This window comes from Lissotriton vulgaris, chromosome 2_2 (genome assembly GCF_964263255.1).
Source record: "Lissotriton vulgaris chromosome 2_2, aLisVul1.2, whole genome shotgun sequence".
NCBI classification, from domain to species: domain Eukaryota; kingdom Metazoa; phylum Chordata; class Amphibia; order Caudata; family Salamandridae; genus Lissotriton; species Lissotriton vulgaris.
In genome coordinates, this window is record NC_141688.1 from 322759151 (window position 1) to 322777469 (window position 18319).

At 54.9% G+C, this 18319-nt stretch overlaps 1 protein-coding gene across 1 annotated transcript in view; it reads left to right on the forward strand.

Annotated features, from left to right (window-relative positions):
- The window catches only part of MYBPC3 (myosin binding protein C3), a 412405-nt gene that overhangs the window by 92763 nt on the left and 301323 nt on the right, over nucleotides 1–18319 (forward strand). Inside the window, exons 3-6 of the mRNA XM_086959710.1 lie at nucleotides 4021–4146; nucleotides 9653–9739; nucleotides 11967–12115; nucleotides 16207–16324. Of these exons, the coding sequence (XP_086815836.1) occupies nucleotides 4021–4146; nucleotides 9653–9739; nucleotides 11967–12115; nucleotides 16207–16324 (480 nt within the window). The remainder of the gene's footprint in view (nucleotides 1–4020; nucleotides 4147–9652; nucleotides 9740–11966; nucleotides 12116–16206; nucleotides 16325–18319) is intronic.

Below are 18319 nucleotides of genomic sequence, written 5' to 3' on the forward strand. Positions count from 1 at the left end.
CTGCTGTGTGTCTGAATCCCAGGGTGTTGGCACGTGGCTCTGTTGTGTATCTCTAGCTCACTGTCCTGGCAGACAGAGGGCCCTGCTGTGTGTCTGAATCCCAGGGTGTTGGCGCGAGGCTCTGTTGTGTATCTCTAGCTCACTGTCCTGGCAGACAGAGGGCTCTGCTGTGTGTCTTCCCCGGGTGTTGGCACGTGGCTCTGTTGTGTATCTTTAGCTCACTGTCCTGGCAGACAGAGGGCCCTGCTGTGTGTCTTCCCCGGGTGTTGGCACAGGGCTCTGTTGTGTATCTCTAGCTCACTGTCCTGGCAGACAGAGGGCCCTGCTGTGTGTCTTCCCCGGGTGTTGGCACAGGGCTCTGTTGTGTATCTTTAGCTCACTGTCCTGGCAGACAGAAGGCCCTGCTGTGTGTCTTCCCCGGGTGTTGGCACAGGGCTCTGTTGTGTATCTTTAGCTCACTGTCCTGGCAGACAGAGGGCCCTGCTGTGTGTCTGAATCCCAGGGTGTTGGCGCGAGGCTCTGTTGTGTATCTCTAGCTCACTGTCCTGACAGACAGAGGGCCCTGTTGTGTGTCTTCCCCGGGTGTTGGCACAGGGCTCTGTTGTGTATCTTTAGCTCACTGTCCTGGCAGACAGAGGGCTCTGCTGTGTGTCTGAATCCCAGGGTGTTGGCACGTGGCTCTGTTGTGTATCTCTAGCTCACTGTCCTGACAGACAGAGGGCCCTGCTGTGTGTCTTCCCAGGGTGTTGGCACGGGGCTCTGTTGTGTATCTCTAGCTCACTGTCCTGGCAGACAGAGGGCCCTGCTGTGTGTCTTCCCCGGGTGTTGGCACGTGGCTCTGTTGTGTCTCTCTAGCTCACTGTCCTGGCAGACAGAGGGCCCTGCTGTGTGTCTTCCCCGGGTGTTGGCACGTGGCTCTGTTGTGTATCTCTAGCTCACTGTCCTGGCAGACAGAGGGCCCTGCTGTGTGTCTGAATCCCAGGGTGTTGGCACGTGGCTCTGTTGTGTATCTCTAGCTCACTGTCCTGGCAGACAGAGGGCCCTGCTGTGTGTCTGAATCCCAGGGTGTTGGCGCGAGGCTCTGTTGTGTATCTCTAGCTCACTGTCCTGGCAGACAGAGGGCTCTGCTGTGTGTCTTCCCCGGGTGTTGGCACGTGGCTCTGTTGTGTATCTTTAGCTCACTGTCCTGGCAGACAGAGGGCCCTGCTGTGTGTCTTCCCCGGGTGTTGGCACAGGGCTCTGTTGTGTATCTCTAGCTCACTGTCCTGGCAGACAGAGGGCCCTGCTGTGTGTCTTCCCCGGGTGTTGGCACAGGGCTCTGTTGTGTATCTTTAGCTCACTGTCCTGGCAGACAGAAGGCCCTGCTGTGTGTCTTCCCCGGGTGTTGGCACAGGGCTCTGTTGTGTATCTTTAGCTCACTGTCTTGGCAGACAGAGGGCCCTGCTGTGTGTCTGAATCCCAGGGTGTTGGCACAGGGCTCTGTTGTGTATCTCTAGCTCACTGTCCTGGCAGACAGAGGGCTCTGCTGTGTGTCTTCCCCGGGTGTTGGCACGTGGCTCTGTTGTGTATCTTTAGCTCACTGTCCTGGCAGACAGAGGGCCCTGTTGTGTGTCTTCCCCGGGTGTTGGCACGGGGCTCTGTTGTGTATCTCTAGCTCACTGTCCTGGCAGACAGAGGGCCCTGCTGTGTGTCCTCCCGGGTGTTGGCACGGGGCTCTGTTGTGTATCTCTAGCTCACTGTCCTGGCAGACAGAGGGCCCTGCTGTGTGTCTTCCCCGGGTGTTGGCACGGGGCTCTGTTGTGTATCTCTAGCTCACTGTCCTGGCAGACAGAGGGCTCTGCTGTGTGTCTTCCCAGGGTGTTGGCACGTGGCTCTGTTGTGTATCTCTAGCTCACTGTCCTGGCAGACAGAGGACCCTGTTGTGTGTCCTCCCGGGTGTTGGCACGGGGCTCTGTTGTGTATCTCTAGCTCACTGTCCTGGCAGACAGAGGGCCCTGCTGTGTGTCTTCCCAGGGTGTTGGCACGGGGCTCTGTTGTGTATCTCTAGCTCACTGTCCTGGCAGACAGAGGGCCCTGCTGTGTGTCTTCCCCGGATGTTGGCACGTGGCTCTGTTGTGTCTCTCTAGCTCACTGTCCTGGCAGACAGAGGGCCCTGCTGTGTGTCTTCCCCGGGTGTTGGCACGTGGCTCTGTTGTGTATCTCTAGCTCACTGTCCTGGCAGACAGAGGGCCCTGCTGTGTGTCTTCCCCGGGTGTTGGCACAGGGCTCTGTTGTGTATCTTTAGCTCACTGTCCTGGCAGACAGAAGGCCCTGCTGTGTGTCTTCCCCGGGTGTTGGCAGAGGGCTCTGTTGTGTATCTTTAGCTCACTGTCCTGGCAGACAGAGGGCCCTGCTGTGTGTCTGAATCCCAGGGTGTTGGCGCGAGGCTCTGTTGTGTATCTCTAGCTCACTGTCCTGGCAGACAGAGGGCCCTGCTGTGTGTCTGAATCCCAGGGTGTTGGCGCGAGGCTCTGTTGTGTATCTCTAGCTCACTGTCCTGGCAGACAGAGGGCCCGCTGCTGTGTGTCTTCCCCGGGTGTTGGCACGTGGCTCTGTTGTGTATCTTTAGCTCACTGTCCTGGCAGACAGAGGGCCCTGTTGTGTGTCTTCCCCGGGTGTTGGCACGGGGCTCTGTTGTGTATCTCTAGCTCACTGTCCTGGCAGACAGAGGGCCCTGCTGTGTGTCCTCCCGGGTGTTGGCACGGGGCTCTGTTGTGTATCTCTAGCTCACTGTCCTGGCAGACAGAGGGCCCTGCTGTGTGTCTTCCCCGGGTGTTGGCACGGGGCTCTGTTGTGTATCTCTAGCTCACTGTCCTGGCAGACAGAGGGCTCTGCTGTGTGTCTTCCCAGGGTGTTGGCACGTGGCTCTGTTGTGTATCTCTAGCTCACTGTCCTGGCAGACAGAGGACCCTGTTGTGTGTCCTCCCGGGTGTTGGCACGGGGCTCTGTTGTGTATCTCTAGCTCACTGTCCTGGCAGACAGAGGGCCCTGCTGTGTGTCTTCCCAGGGTGTTGGCACGGGGCTCTGTTGTGTATCTCTAGCTCACTGTCCTGGCAGACAGAGGGCCCTGCTGTGTGTCTTCCCCGGATGTTGGCACGTGGCTCTGTTGTGTCTCTCTAGCTCACTGTCCTGGCAGACAGAGGGCCCTGCTGTGTGTCTTCCCCGGGTGTTGGCACGTGGCTCTGTTGTGTATCTCTAGCTCACTGTCCTGGCAGACAGAGGGCCCTGCTGTGTGTCTTCCCCGGGTGTTGGCACAGGGCTCTGTTGTGTATCTTTAGCTCACTGTCCTGGCAGACAGAAGGCCCTGCTGTGTGTCTTCCCCGGGTGTTGGCAGAGGGCTCTGTTGTGTATCTTTAGCTCACTGTCCTGGCAGACAGAGGGCCCTGCTGTGTGTCTGAATCCCAGGGTGTTGGCGCGAGGCTCTGTTGTGTATCTCTAGCTCACTGTCCTGGCAGACAGAGGGCCCTGCTGTGTGTCTGAATCCCAGGGTGTTGGCGCGAGGCTCTGTTGTGTATCTCTAGCTCACTGTCCTGGCAGACAGAGGGCCCGCTGCTGTGTGTCTTCCCCGGGTGTTGGCACGTGGCTCTGTTGTGTATCTTTAGCTCACTGTCCTGGCAGACAGAGGGCCCTGTTGTGTGTCTTCCCCGGGTGTTGGCACGGGGCTCTGTTGTGTATCTCTAGCTCACTGTCCTGGCAGACAGAGGGCCCTGCTGTGTGTCCTCCCGGGTGTTGGCACGGGGCTCTGTTGTGTATCTCTAGCTCACTGTCCTGGCAGACAGAGGGCCCTGCTGTGTGTCTTCCCCGGGTGTTGGCACGGGGCTCTGTTGTGTATCTCTAGCTCACTGTCCTGGCAGACAGAGGGCTCTGCTGTGTGTCTTCCCAGGGTGTTGGCACGGGGCTCTGTTGTGTATCTCTAGCTCACAATCTTGGCTCTGGTTCTGCTGCTTGTTTTAATGTACATTTTCTGCTTTGTTTTTATAGAGAAGGCTGAGCCGGCCCCCGCCCCCGCCCCCGCCCCTGATGCGCCCCCAGAGACCCCTGCGGCCGGCTGCTCCTCGGAGGCACCAGCAGAGACACCCCAACCGGAAGGACCCCCGAGCTCTGAGGGTAAGAGGAGAGGGGTAAAGGATCGGAAAGGAAGGCAGGAAACCTAGGCTAGTCCTACTTGAAAGGTAGGAGTAAAACAGGTCTGCAGGGGAGGCGTGGATGGGCCGCGGAGAGCCCAACGTGAAAGGCAGGAGTAAAACAGGACAGCAAGGGACGTACGGGTGACCAGTGGACACCCCAACTTGAAAGGCAGGAGTAATGCAGGCCAGTAGGGGAGGTATGGTAGACCAGGCCAGTAGGGGAGGTATGGTAGACCAGTGGATACCCCTACTTGAAAGGCAGGAGTAATGCAGGCCAGTAGGGGAGGTATGGTAGACCAGTGGACACCCCTACTTGAAAGGCAGGAGTAATGCAGGCCAGTAGGGGAGGTATGGCAGACTAGTGGACACCCCTACTTGAAAGGCAGGAGTAATGCAGGCCAGTAGGGGAGGTATGGTAGACCAGGCCAGTAGGGGAGGTATGGTAGACCAGTGGATACCCCTACTTGAAAGGCAGGAGTAATGCAGGCCAGTAGGGGAGGTATGGTAGACCAGTGGATACCCCTACTTGAAAGGCAGGAGTAATTAAGGCCAGTAGGGGAGGTATGGTAGACCGGTGGATACCCCTTCCTGAAAGGCAGCAGTAATGCAGGCCAGTAGGGGAGGTATGGTAGACCGGTGGACACCCCTACTTGAAAGGCAGGAGTAATGCAGGCCAGTAGGGGAGGTATGGTAGACCGGTGGACACCCCAACTTGAAAGGCAGGAGTAATGCAGGCCAGTAGGGGAGGTATGGTAGAGCGGTGGACACCCCTACTTGAAAGGCAGGAGTAATGCAGGCCAGTAGGAGAGGTATGGTAGACCGGTGGACACCCCTACCTGAAAGGCAGGAGTAATGCAGGCCAGTAGGGGAGGTATGGTAGACCGGTGGACACCCCTACCTGAAAGGCACGAGTAATGCAGGCCAGTAGGGGAGGTATGGTAGACCGGTGGACACCCCTACCTGAAAGGCAGGAGTAATGCAGGCCAGTAGGGGAGGTATGGTAGACCAGTGGACACCCCTACTTGAAAGGCAGGAGTGATGCAGGCCAGTAGGGGAGGTATGATAGACCAGTGGACACCCCTACTTGAAAGGCAGGAGTAATGCAGGCCAGTAGGGGAGGTATGGTAGACCAGTGGACACCCCTACTTGAAAGACAGGAGTAATGCAGGCCAGTAGGGGAGGTATGGTAGACCAGTGGACACCCCTACTTGAAAGGCAGGAGTAATGCAGGCCACTAGGGGAGGTATGGTAGACCAGTGGACACCCATACTTGAAAGGCAGGAGTAATGCAGGCCAGTAGGGGAGGTATGGTAGACCAGTGGACACCCCTACTTGAAAGGCAGGAGTAATGCAGGCCAGTAGGGGAGGTATGGTAGACCAGTGGACACCCCTACTTGAAAGGCAGGAGTAATGCAGGCCAGTAAGGGAGGTATGGTAGACCAGTGGACACCCCTACTTGAAAGGCAGGAGTAATGCAGGCCAGTAGGCGAGGTATGGTACACCAGTGGACACCCCTACTTAAAAGACAGGAGTAATGCAGGCCAGTAGGGGAGGTATGATAGACCAGTGGACACCCCTACTTGAAAGGCAGGAGTAATGCAGGCCAGTACGGGAGGTATGGTAGACCAGTGGACACCCCTACTTGAAAGGCAGGAGTAATGCAGGCCAGTAAGGGAGGTATGGTAGACCAGTGGACACCCCTACTTGAAAGGCAGGAGTAATGCAGGCCAGTAGGCGAGGTATGGTACACCAGTGGACACCCCTACTTGAAAGGCAGGAGTAATTAAGGCCAGTAGGGGAGGTATGGTAGACCGGTGGATACCCCTTCCTGAAAGGCAGCAGTAATGCAGGCCAGTAGGGGAGGTATGGTAGACCGGTGGACACCCCTACTTGAAAGGCAGGAGTAATGCAGGCCAGTAGGGGAGGTATGGTAGACCGGTGGACACCCCAACTTGAAAGGCAGGAGTAATGCAGGCCAGTAGGGGAGGTATGGTAGAGCGGTGGACACCCCTACTTGAAAGGCAGGAGTAATGCAGGCCAGTAGGAGAGGTATGGTAGACCGGTGGACACCCCTACCTGAAAGGCAGGAGTAATGCAGGCCAGTAGGGGAGGTATGGTAGACCGGTGGACACCCCTACCTGAAAGGCACGAGTAATGCAGGCCAGTAGGGGAGGTATGGTAGACCGGTGGACACCCCTACCTGAAAGGCAGGAGTAATGCAGGCCAGTAGGGGAGGTATGGTAGACCAGTGGACACCCCTACTTGAAAGGCAGGAGTGATGCAGGCCAGTAGGGGAGGTATGATAGACCAGTGGACACCCCTACTTGAAAGGCAGGAGTAATGCAGGCCAGTAGGGGAGGTATGGTAGACCAGTGGACACCCCTACTTGAAAGACAGGAGTAATGCAGGCCAGTAGGGGAGGTATGGTACACCAGTGGACACCCCTACTTGAAAGGCAGGAGTAATGCAGGCCACTAGGGGAGGTATGGTAGACCAGTGGACACCCATACTTGAAAGGCAGGAGTAATGCAGGCCAGTAGGGGAGGTATGGTAGACCAGTGGACACCCCTACTTGAAAGGCAGGAGTAATGCAGGCCAGTAGGGGAGGTATGGTAGACCAGTGGACACCCCTACTTGAAAGGCAGGAGTAATGCAGGCCAGTAAGGGAGGTATGGTAGACCAGTGGACACCCCTACTTGAAAGGCAGGAGTAATGCAGGCCAGTAGGCGAGGTATGGTACACCAGTGGACACCCCTACTTAAAAGACAGGAGTAATGCAGGCCAGTAGGGGAGGTATGATAGACCAGTGGACACCCCTACTTGAAAGGCAGGAGTAATGCAGGCCAGTACGGGAGGTATGGTAGACCAGTGGACATCCCTACCTGAAAGGCAGGAGTAATGCTGGCCAGTAGGGGAGGTACGGTAGACCAGTGGACACCCCTACTTGAAAGGCAGGAGTAATGCAGGCCAGTAGGGGAGCTATGGTAGACCAGTGGACACCCCAACTTGAAAGGCAGGAGTAATGCTGGCCAGTAGGGGAGGTATGGTAGACCAGTGGACAACCCTTCTTTAAATGCAGGAGTAATGCAGGCCAGTAGGGGAGGTATGATAGACCAGTGGACACCCCTACTTGAAAGGCAGGAGTAATGCAGGCCAGTAGGGGAGGTATGGTAGACCAGTGGACACCCCTACTTGAAAGGCAGGAGTAATGCAGGTCAGTAGGGGAGGTATGATAGACCAGTGGACACCCCTACTTGAAAGGCAGGAGTAATGCAGGCCAGTAGGGGAGGTATGGTAGACCAGTGGACACCCCTACTTGAAAAACACGAGTAATGCAGGCCAGTAGGGGAGGTATGGTACACCAGTGGACACCCCTACTTGAAAGGCAGGAGTAATGCAGGCCAGTAGGGGAGGTATGGTAGACCAGTGGACACCCCTACTTGAAAGGCAGGAGCAATTCAGGCCAGTAGGGGAGGTATGGTAGACCAGTGGACACCCCTACTTGAAAGGCAGGAGTAATGCAGGCCAGTAAGGGAGGTATGGTAGACCAGTGGACACCCCTACTTGAAAGGCAGGAGTAATGCAGACCAGTAGGCGAGGTATGGTAGACCAGTGGACACCCCTACCTGAAAGGTAGGAGTAATGCAGGCCAGTAGGGGAGGTACGGTAGACCAGTGGACAACCCTACTTGAAAGGCAGGAGTAATGCAGGCCAGTAGGGGAGGTATGGTAGACCAGTGGACACCCCAACTTGAAAGGCAGGAGTAATGCAGGCCAGTAGGGGAGCTATGGTAGACCAGTGGACACCCCGACTTGAAAGGCAGGAGTAATGCTGGCCAGTAGGGGAGGTATGGTAGACCAGAGGATACCCCTACTTTAAATGCAGGAGTAATGCAGGCCAGTAGGGGAGGTATGGTAGACCAGTGGACACCCCTAGTTGAAAGGCAGGAGTAATGCAGGCCAGTAGGGGAGGTATGGTAGACCAGTGGACATCCCTTCTTGAAAGGCAGGAGTAATGCAGGCCAGTAGGGGAGGTATGATAGACCAGTGGACACCCCAACTTGTAAGGCAGGAGTAATGCAGGCCAGTAGGGGAGGTATGGTAGACCAGTGGACACCCCAACTTGAAAGGCAGGAGTAATGCAGGCCAGTAGGGGAGGTATGGTAGACCAGTGGACACCCCTACTTGAAAGGCAGGAGTAATGCAGGCCAGTAGGGGAGGTATGGTACACCAGTGGACACCCCTACTTGAAAGGCAGGAGTAATGCAAGCCAGTAGGGGAGGTATGATAGACCAGTGGACACCCCTACTTGAAAGACAGGAGTAATGCAGGCCAGTAGGGGAGGTATGATAGTCCAGTGGACACCCCTACTTGAAAGGCAGGAGTAATGCAGGCCAGTAGGGGAGGTATGGTAGACCAGTTGACACCCCAACTTGAAAGGCAGGAGTAATGCAGGCCAGTAGGGGAGCTATGGTAGACCAGTGGATACCCCTACTTGAAAGGCAGGAGTAATGCAGGCCAGTAGGGGAGGTATGATAGACCAGTGGACACCCCTACTTGAAAGGCAGGAGTAATGCACGCCAGTAGGGGAGGTATGGTAGACCAGTGGATACCCCTACTTGAAAGGCAGGAGTAATGCAGGCCAGTAGGGGAGGTATGGTAGACCAGTGGACACCCCTACTTGAAAGGTAGGAGTAATGCAGGCCAGTAGGGGAGGTACGGTAGACCAGTGGACAACCCTACTTGAAAGGCAGGAGTAATGCAGGCCAGTAGGGGAGGTATGGTAGACCAGTGGACACCCCAACTTGAAAGGCAGGAGTAATGCAGGCCAGTAGGGGAGCTATGGTAGACCAGTGGACACCCCGACTTGAAAGGCAGGAGTAATGCAGGCCAGTAGGGGAGGTATGATAGACCAGTGGACACCCCTACTTGAAAGGCAGGAGTAATGCACGCCAGTAGGGGAGGTATGGTAGACCAGTGGATACCCCTACTTGAAAGGCAGGAGTAATGCAGGCCAGTAGGGGAGGTATGGTAGACCAGTGGACACCCCTACTTGAAAGGCAGGAGTAATGCAGGCCAGTAGGGGAGGTATGGTACACCAGTGGACACCCCTACTTGAAAGGCAGGAGTAATGCAGGCCAGTAGGGGAGGTATGATAGACCAGTTGGCACCCCTACTTGAAAGGCAGGAGTAATGCAGGCCAGTAGGGGAGGTATGGTACACCAGTGGACACCCCTACTTGAAAGGCAGGAGTGATGCAGGCCAGTAGGGGAGGTATGATAGACCAGTGGATACCCCTACTTGAAAGGCAGGAGTAATGCATGCCAGTGGGCGAGGACTCATTCCGGGGGATTGGGGGACATTACTGCAGGTGTTCGATCAAAGCCTCCTACTGGGAGGGCCTGGGAGGAAGGGGGCGCTAGTTAGGGTTCATTTTAAAGGGGGTGTTAACCAAAGAGCCTGCCTCACTCTGACTTTGTCTTCCAGCTCCCCCGCCCCCCGCAGAGCCTGAGGCCCCCGCGGACCCTATCGGCCTCTTCCTAGAGCGCCCCCAGGATGGAGAAGTGGTAGTCGGTGAGTAACTTGACTCGACGCCCGGTCCCCCCACATCACGCGGAGAATACCCCCACCCCCCTCCCACGACATTGTCCTTCACTGTGGACCAGGGGCGCAGGCAGTGTGCCCTGAACCCTAGTGCAATCTATGAAATACCTCCTCCCCCTAACTGCTGTGTGAGCACTGAAATACAGCAATAATCTGGGTCCAGGCCTCTGAGCCCGGTGCCGCTGCACCGACTGCACCGATGGATACCGCCCCCTCTCACTCGGGACCTGTCATGGTGGCTTGTACCAGTGCCCGTGCCTTTTAGTCTGACCACCCCATGGATGGGCCCTGGTATGCAGAGAGGCACTCCCAGGAGGTGCAGCAGCAGGGGTCTCATTAAAAGGGAGAGACTTGGAGACACCCAGGTGTTGCAGCAGCAGGGGTCTCATTAAAATAGAGAGATTTGGAGTCTTCCTGTTGTTGCCTCAGCAGGGGTCTCATTAAAAGAGAGAGACCTGGAGACTTCCAGTTGTTGCGGCAGAGGTCTCATTAATAGATAGAGGCTTGGAGACCTCCAGTTTTTGTAAGTAGCAGGGGTCTCATGAAAGGGAGAGACTTCAAGACTTCCAGGTGTTGCAGCAGCAGGGGTCTCATTAAAAGGCAGAGACTTGGAGATTTCTATTTTTTTTAAGCAGCAGGGGTCCCCTGAAGAGACTTGGAGACTTCCAGTTGCTGCAGCAGCAGCAGTCTCATTAATAGGAGGAGACTTGGAGACCTCCAGTTTTTGTAAGCAGCAGGGGTCTCGTGAAGAGACTTAGAAACTTCCAGTTGTTGCAGCAGCAGGGGTCTCATTAATTGGAGGAGACTTGGAGACCTCCAGTTTTTGTAAGCAGCAAGGGTCTCGTGAAGAGACCTGGAGACTTCCAGTTTTTGCAGCAGGGGCCTCATTAATAGGAGGAGACTCGGACACTTCTAGTTGTTGCAGCAGGTGTCTCATTAAAAGGAAGAGACTTGGAGACCTCCAGTTTTTGTAAGAAGGAGGGGTCACGTGAAGAGACTTGGAGACTTCCAGTTGTTGCAGCAGGGGTCTCATTAATAGGAGGAGACTTGGAGAACTCCAGTTTTTGTAAGCAGCAGGGGTCTCGTGAAAAGGGACAGACTTGGAGACTTCCAGGTGTTGCAGCAGGGGTCTCATTAAAAGGGAGAGACTTGGAGACTTCCAGGTGTTGCAGCAGCAGGGGTCTTATTAAAAGGGAGAGACTTGGAGACTTCCAGTTGTTGCAGCAGCAGGGGTCTCGTGAAAAGGGAGAGAGCTGGAGACTTCCAGGTGTTGCAGCAGCAGGGGTCTCGTGAAAAGGGAGAGACCTGGAGACTTCCAGTAGTTGCAGCAGCAGGGGCCTCATTAATAGGATGACACTCGGAGACTTCTAGTTGTTGCAGCAGCAGGGGTCTCATTAAAAGGGAGAGACCTGGAGACTTCCAGTTGTTGCAGCAGCAGGGGTCTCGTGAAAAGGGAGAGGCTTGGAGACTTCCAGGTGTTGCAGCAGCAGGGGTCTCATTAAAAGGGAGAGACTTGGAGACTTCCAGGTGTTGCAGCAGCAGGGGTCTCATTAAAAGGGAGAGACTTGGAGACTTCCAGGTGTTGCAGCAGCAGGGGTCTCATTAAAAGGGAGAGACTTGGAGACTTCCAGGTGTTGCAGCAGCAGGGGTCTCATTAAAAGGAAGTGACGTGTCAGTGTAACACAGGCATGCAGGTCCCTCGCCCGATGAGTCCCAAACCATGGACTAGAAAACGAACAAACCTGAGCCTTTTACTGGACAGAGGGTGTTTCCCGCACTCACACCTCAATCCAGAAGACGTCACCGGGGAGGGGTACCAGGGTGCCAGGGACGGAGCGGCTGGGGGTGCAGCAGGTGCAGTGGCACCGGGGCCCATAGAGTGGCCCGTTGAACCCCGATGACAGCGGTGTTTTACCGCCCAGCAGCAGTCAGGGGCCGGTCCCTTGCTTGCACAGGGGCCCCTGGCATCCTTGCTCCGCCCCTGACCCATGCATGCACACATGGGATGTGTGTGCCCGCAGTGCACGTGTGCATGTGTGCACAGGTTCTGTACATGTGTCAGTGAATGTGGTGAATGTATGTATGTGGGTGTCCGGGGTGGCTGAATGTATATGTGCGTGCGTCCATCGCCCCTCCCCCCCCCCCCCCCCCCGACCCTCTGGTGACCTCAGCCTCTGACCCCTGTTTTCTGTTTCAGGCGCTAACATCATCTTCCGGGCCAGGGTCAAAGGTGAAAACCTGCTGAAGAAGCCCACCGTGAAATGGTTCAAGGGGAAGTGGATGGATCTATCCAGTAAGATCGGCAAACACCTGCAGCTGCAGGAGACTTACGATAGGAACACCAAGGTGAGGACAGGAGTATGACAGAGACTTACCACTGGCATACAGCGGTAAAGACCGGGGATCTGACAGAGACCTACAAACACATGCAGCTGCAGGAGACTTACGACAGGAACACCAAGGTGAGGACAGGAGTAAGACAGGGACTTACCACACCTGCAGCTGCAGGAGACTTATTTTATTTATTTATTTATTTGAGTATTTTGTAAAGCGCAACAGCTGCCCCAACGGGGCGTCCCGGCGCTGATAAATCATGGAACTTAGAGGCTAGGCACCAATGGGGCATTATATGGGGAAGAGATGTGTTTTCAGGGACTTTCGGAATGCTAATTCGGTTTGACAGACTCGTAATGCAACCGGGAGGTTATTCCAACACCGAGTGGCACAGACCTCGAATGTTTTCCCTCCGGCGCGAGTACGTTTAAATCTAGGGGTTTCCAGCAGAAGTAGGGAATTTGAGCGTAATGTCCTGGTGTTGACATACGGTCTCAGAGTGCTTTTCAGATGGGCCGAGCCTTTGCCCTTGGAGGCCCGGAAAGCCAGGGTCATGGCCTTAAAAATACATCTCTTGGCAATGGGGAGCCAGTGGAGTTTACGGAGGTGTGGGGAGATGTGATGTCTGGCAGGAATTCTCTCCACCAGCCGAGCAGCAGCATTCTGGACAGTCTGTAACTTGTGGCATAGGCCTGCTGTGATGCCAAGATATAGTGCGTTGGCGTAGTCCAGGTGAGATATTATCAGGGCTTGTACCACAGTCTTACGGCAGTCCGTCGGCAGGTAGTTGATGAGCCGTCTAATTGTCTTGATCTTAGCAAAACAGGATGCTGCTACTGTTTGAACCTGGGCGTTAAAACTGAGATGATTATCCCAGCGCACTCCCAGGTTTCTCACCGAGTCTTTAGGCGTGGGGGCATGGCTGAGATCATCCGGCCACCATAAATTAGAATCAAGAGGGGATGGTGAGTTAAAAAACAGAATCTCTGTCTTTCCCGCGTTGAGTCGGAGGGAATTGGAGTCCATCCAGCTAGAGATGTCTCTTAGACAGTTTTTCAATGGGTCGAAGGCAGAGGCAGTGGGGGTATCAAAGGTGAAGAGTAACTGAATGTCGTCAGCGTAGGAGGTGGATTTAATCCCAGTTTGCGCAATCAGTTTAGCCAAGGGGGAGAAGTAAACATTGAACAAGAGCGGGCTCAGGGAGGAGCCCTGTGGAACTCCCCATTTAAGTGGTCTAGCGGTGGAGGTGTAGGGAGGGGTGTATACCTGCTGAGTACGGTCACCCAGGTAGGAAGAGAGCCATCTCAACACTGTACCGCCGATACCCAGGTCTCCCAGCCTTCTCAGCAGGATCTTATGAGAGACGGTGTCAAATGCTGCTGAGAGATCCAGCAGCACTAACACCGCCCTCGACCCTCGATCCAGCGTCCATCTCACCGAGTCAGCCATTTCAACAAGGGCCGACTCCGTGCTGTGGCCCGATCGAAAGCCGTGCTGAGAGTCATGCAGGAGCCCATGGGATTCAATGTAGTTGGCAAGCTGGGCGTGCACCAGTTTTTCCAGGATCTTAGCTGGGGCGGGCAGGAGAGAGATGGGCCTGTAGTTACTAGGGTTATCTGGGTCAAGATCAGGTTTCTTAAGGATGGGGACTAGGGACGCATGCTTCCATTTTGCGGGAAAAATGCCCGTTCTCAGGGATTCGTTCCAGATATGGTTAAGGAATGGGTTGAGCAGGGGTGCCAGTTTTTTATATTGTTTGGCTGGCAAAGGGTCCCTGGGGGAGCCAGATTTACAGTTGAGTAATTCTACCAGTGTGTCAGCCTCAGAGATATCTGCAAACTCTAGACTTACGACAGGAACACCAAGGTGAGGACAGGAGTATGACAGGGACTTACCACACCTGCAGCTGCAGAAGACTTACGACAGGAACACCAAGGTGAGGACAGGAGTATCACAGGGACTTACCACACCTGCAGCTGCAGGAGACTTACGACAGGAACACCAAGGTGAGGACAGGAGTATGACAGGGACTTACCACACCTGCAGCTGCAGGAGACTTACCACAGGAACACCAAGGTGAGGACAGGGGTATGACAGGGACTTACCACACCTGCAGCTGCAGGAGACTTACGACAGGAACACCAAGGTGAGGACAGGATTATGACAGGGACTTACCACACCTGCAGCTGCAGGAAACTTACGACAGGAACACCAAGGTGAGGACAGGAGTATGACAGGGACTTACCACACCTGCAGCTGCAGGAGACTTACGACAGGAACACCAAGGTAAGGACCGGGGTCTGACAGAGACTTACCACTGGAATACAGAGGTAAAGACTGGGGTCTGACAGAGGCTTACCACATCTGCAGCTGCAGGAGACTTACGACAGGAACACCAAGGTAAGGACTGGGGTCTGACAGAAACTTACCACTGGAACACAGAGGTAAGGACTGGGGTCTGACAGAAACTTACCACTGGAACGCAGAGGTAAGGACTGGTGTCTGACAGAGACTTACCACTGGAACGCAGAGGTAAGGACTGGGGTCTGACAGAGACAAACATCTGCAGCTGCAGGAGACTTACGACAGGAACACTAAGGTAAGGACTGGGGTCAGACAGAGACTTACCATTGGAATACAGAGGTGAGGACTGGGGTCTGACAGAGACTTACCACTGGAATACAGAGGTGAGGACTGGGGTCAGACTGAGACTTACCACTGGAATACAGAAGTAAAGACCGGGGTCTGACAGAGACCTACAAACATCTACAGCTGCAGGAGACTTACAAAAGGAACACCAAGGTACGGACCGGGGTCTGACAGAGACTTACCACTGGAATACAGAGGGCGACTGTCTGCAGGACTACATGTTTCTCAGGGGCGTAGCATCCTTTGGTGCAGAGGGTGCAGTGGCACTCAGGCCCAGAGGTCCGAGGGACCCTCTGAACCCTGATTCTTTCTGGGGCCCCTGTCCTTCCCTGCACTAGAGCCCAAGGCCCACTGGCGACGCCTCCTCGTGGCTTACTCCCTCCTGCCCTCTTGCTCCCTCCTGCCCCGTCCTGCCCTCTTACTCCCTCCTGCCCCGTCCCGCCTCGTTCTGCCCTCTTACTCCCTCCTGCCCCATCCCGCCTCGTCCTGCCCTCTTACTCCCTCCTGCCCTCTTACTCTCTCCTGCCCTGTCCTGCCCTCTTACTCCCTCCCGCCCTCCCGCCCTCCCGCCCTCTTACTCCCTCCTGCCCCGTCCCGCCTCGTCCTGCCCTCTTGCTCCCTCCTGCCCCGTCCCTCCTCGTACTACCCTCTTACTCCCTCCTGTCCTCTTACTCCATCCTGCCCTCTTACTCCCTCCTGCCCCGTCCCGCCTCGTCCTGCCCTCTTACTCCCTCCTGCCCCGTCCCGCCTCGTCCTGCCCCCTTACTCCCTCCTGTCCTCTTACTCCCTCCTGCCCTCTTACTCCCTCCTGCCCCGTCCTGCCTCGTCGTGCCCTCTTACTCCCTCCTGTCCTCTTACGCCCTCCTGCCCCGTCCTGCCCTCTTACTCCCTCCTGCCCCGTCCGGCCTCGTTCTGCCCTCTTACTCCCTCCTGCCCCATCACGCCTCGTCCTGCCCTCTTACTCCCTCCTGTCCTCTTACTCCCTCCTGCCCTGTCCTGCCCTCTTACTCCCTCCTGCCCTCTTACTCTCTCCTGCCCTGTCCTGCCCTCTTACTCCCTCCCGCCCTCTTACTCCCTCCTGCCCCGTCCCACCTTGTCCTGCCCTCTTACTTCCTCCTGCCCCGTCCCGCCTCATCCTGCCCTCTTACTCCCTCCTGCCCTCTTACTCCCTCCTGCCCCGTCCCGCCTCGTCCTGCCCTATTACTCCCTCCTGTCCTCTTACTCCCTCCTGCCCCGTCCCGCCTTGTCCTGCCCTCTTACTCCCTCCTGCCCCGTCCCGCCACATCCTGCCCTCTTACTCCTTCCTGTCCTCTTACTCCCTCCTGCCCTCTTACTCACTCCTGTCCCGTCCCGCCTCGTCCTGCCCTCTTACTCCCTCCTGCCCTCTTACTCCCTCTAACTCCCTCCTGCCCCCCCGCCCTCAGTCTTACTCCCTCCTGTCCTCTTACTCCCAGGTGTACTCCTTCGAGATCCACATCATCAAAGCCAAGACCACCTACGCGGGGGCCTACAGGTGCGAGGTGTCAAGCAAGGACAAGTTCGACAGCTGCAACTTCAACCTCAATGTCAACGGTAGGTGGAGCACCGGGAGCAGGGCATGCTGGGAAAGGGGGTGGGCTGGATCGTACCAATGCATGCAGGGAGGGGGTGAGAGCACTGCATGCTGGGAAAGGGAAGGATGGGAGGGCTGGATCATACCAATGCATGCAGGGAGGGGTGAGAGCAAAGGATGCTGGGAAATGGGAAGGATGGGAGGGCTGGATCATACCAATGCATGCAGGGAGGGGGTGAGAGCACTGCATGCTGGTAAAGGGAAGGATGGGAGGGCTGGATCATACCAATGTATGCAGGGAGGGGGTGAGAGCAGGGCATGCTGGGAAATGGGAAGGATGGGAGGGCTGGATCATACCAATGCATGCAGGAATGAGGGTGAGGGCAATCATATCAGGAATGCTCAGGTTACTTAACTGATAATCTTCACAATGTTTAGTCCATCTCGGCCTCATCACAGATTACTGAGGGGTCGATTCACAGAACTAATCTGAGATAAAATCCTAACTTTACGACTTTCGGTATTCACAGAAGGCATTTCGTAGTAGTAAAGTTAGGTGCCATAAAAGAGGCACTCGCGGTCCCTTCTGTGCATCGTCGAGCCCTCGTCAAAGGACTGATATGAGGGGGGGGGAGGTGAGTGGGTTGTAAAGTTAAACACAAGCAGTGGTTTGGTATAGGTTAGCTGGCGCCACTTAGAAAATCTCACAGTTAATTTGACTTTAAAAGCTGTATCTGACGGTGCTAAAAGGTAGAAGGAACCACTTTAATCCTTCCAAATACAGCACAAGCCTTACAAAAGCTACAACACTCCTTAGCACACGTAAGTCACAATGATGTCATATATACAAGTGTTTCCACATTTCTTCTGATACAATCACGAAGAGTAGTTATTTCTGGTACATCAGATTTGTGTTTATTCCCGTTCACTGGAAACTTTTCATAAAGCCGACACGTGTTTCGTCGTATCTGGGAATGTAACGCACGACTTTCTCAAGGCTATTTCCAGATCTGTTGTCTTTCCATAAGTATGCAGTGATAATTCCAACCCGCATGGGGGTTCTACGGGGGTCTTCTGTTGTTTATTATTCAGCATGCGTTGTCCGATCAGTTTCAGGTATCTGTTTCTGCCGGAAGGCTTTCGCCCGTTCTGTCCTTCTCCATGAAGTAAGCCCTGTTTACCATCAGCGTGTCCGCTCGATTCGATTCGAAACGGGGCTTACTTCATGGAGAAGGACAGAACGGGCGAAAGCCTTCCGGCAGAAACAGATACCTGAAACTGATCGGACAACGCATGCTGAATAATAAACAACAGAAGACCCCCGTAGAACCCCCATGCGGGTTGGAATTATCACCGCATACTGATGGAAAGACAACAGATCTGGAAATAGCCTTGAGAAAGTCGTGGGTTACATTCCCAGATACGACGAAACATGTGTCGGCTGTATGAAAAGTTTCCAGTGAACGGGAATAAACACAAATCTGATGTACCAGAAATAACTACTCTTCGTGATAGTATCAGAAGAAATGTGGAAACACTTGTACATATGACATCATTGTGACTTACGTGTGCTAAGGAGTGTTGTAGCTTGAGTGTGTTGTAATGACTGAGACGAGGGGGAGATGGGCTGAGTGTAATGAAGCTCACCAGGACGTAACCAAGGCATTACCACTAAGTTGCTCGTCCTTGCCCCGGTCATTACAACGTGAGGCGTTTCAGAGGTGAAGTCCTTTGATCTACCAAAAACCTTGATAACAGAAGAAACATCTTTAGAATGCAGCAACCCAGGACTTTACGTAAGCTAGAAAATCAACAACAGGGCACAGATCCCCAAACTATAATGCAGAGTTCAAAACCCCTGTCCTCAAACTCAAATATACTTCACAGATTATATTCAGACGATAATGCTTAACAAAAGTATGCTCCGAAGAGTAGGTAGCCGCCCTACATGTCTCTTTGATTGGTTACTCCCCGAAACTCTGCCAAAGAAGTAGCCGTTCCCTGCGGTTCTCCCT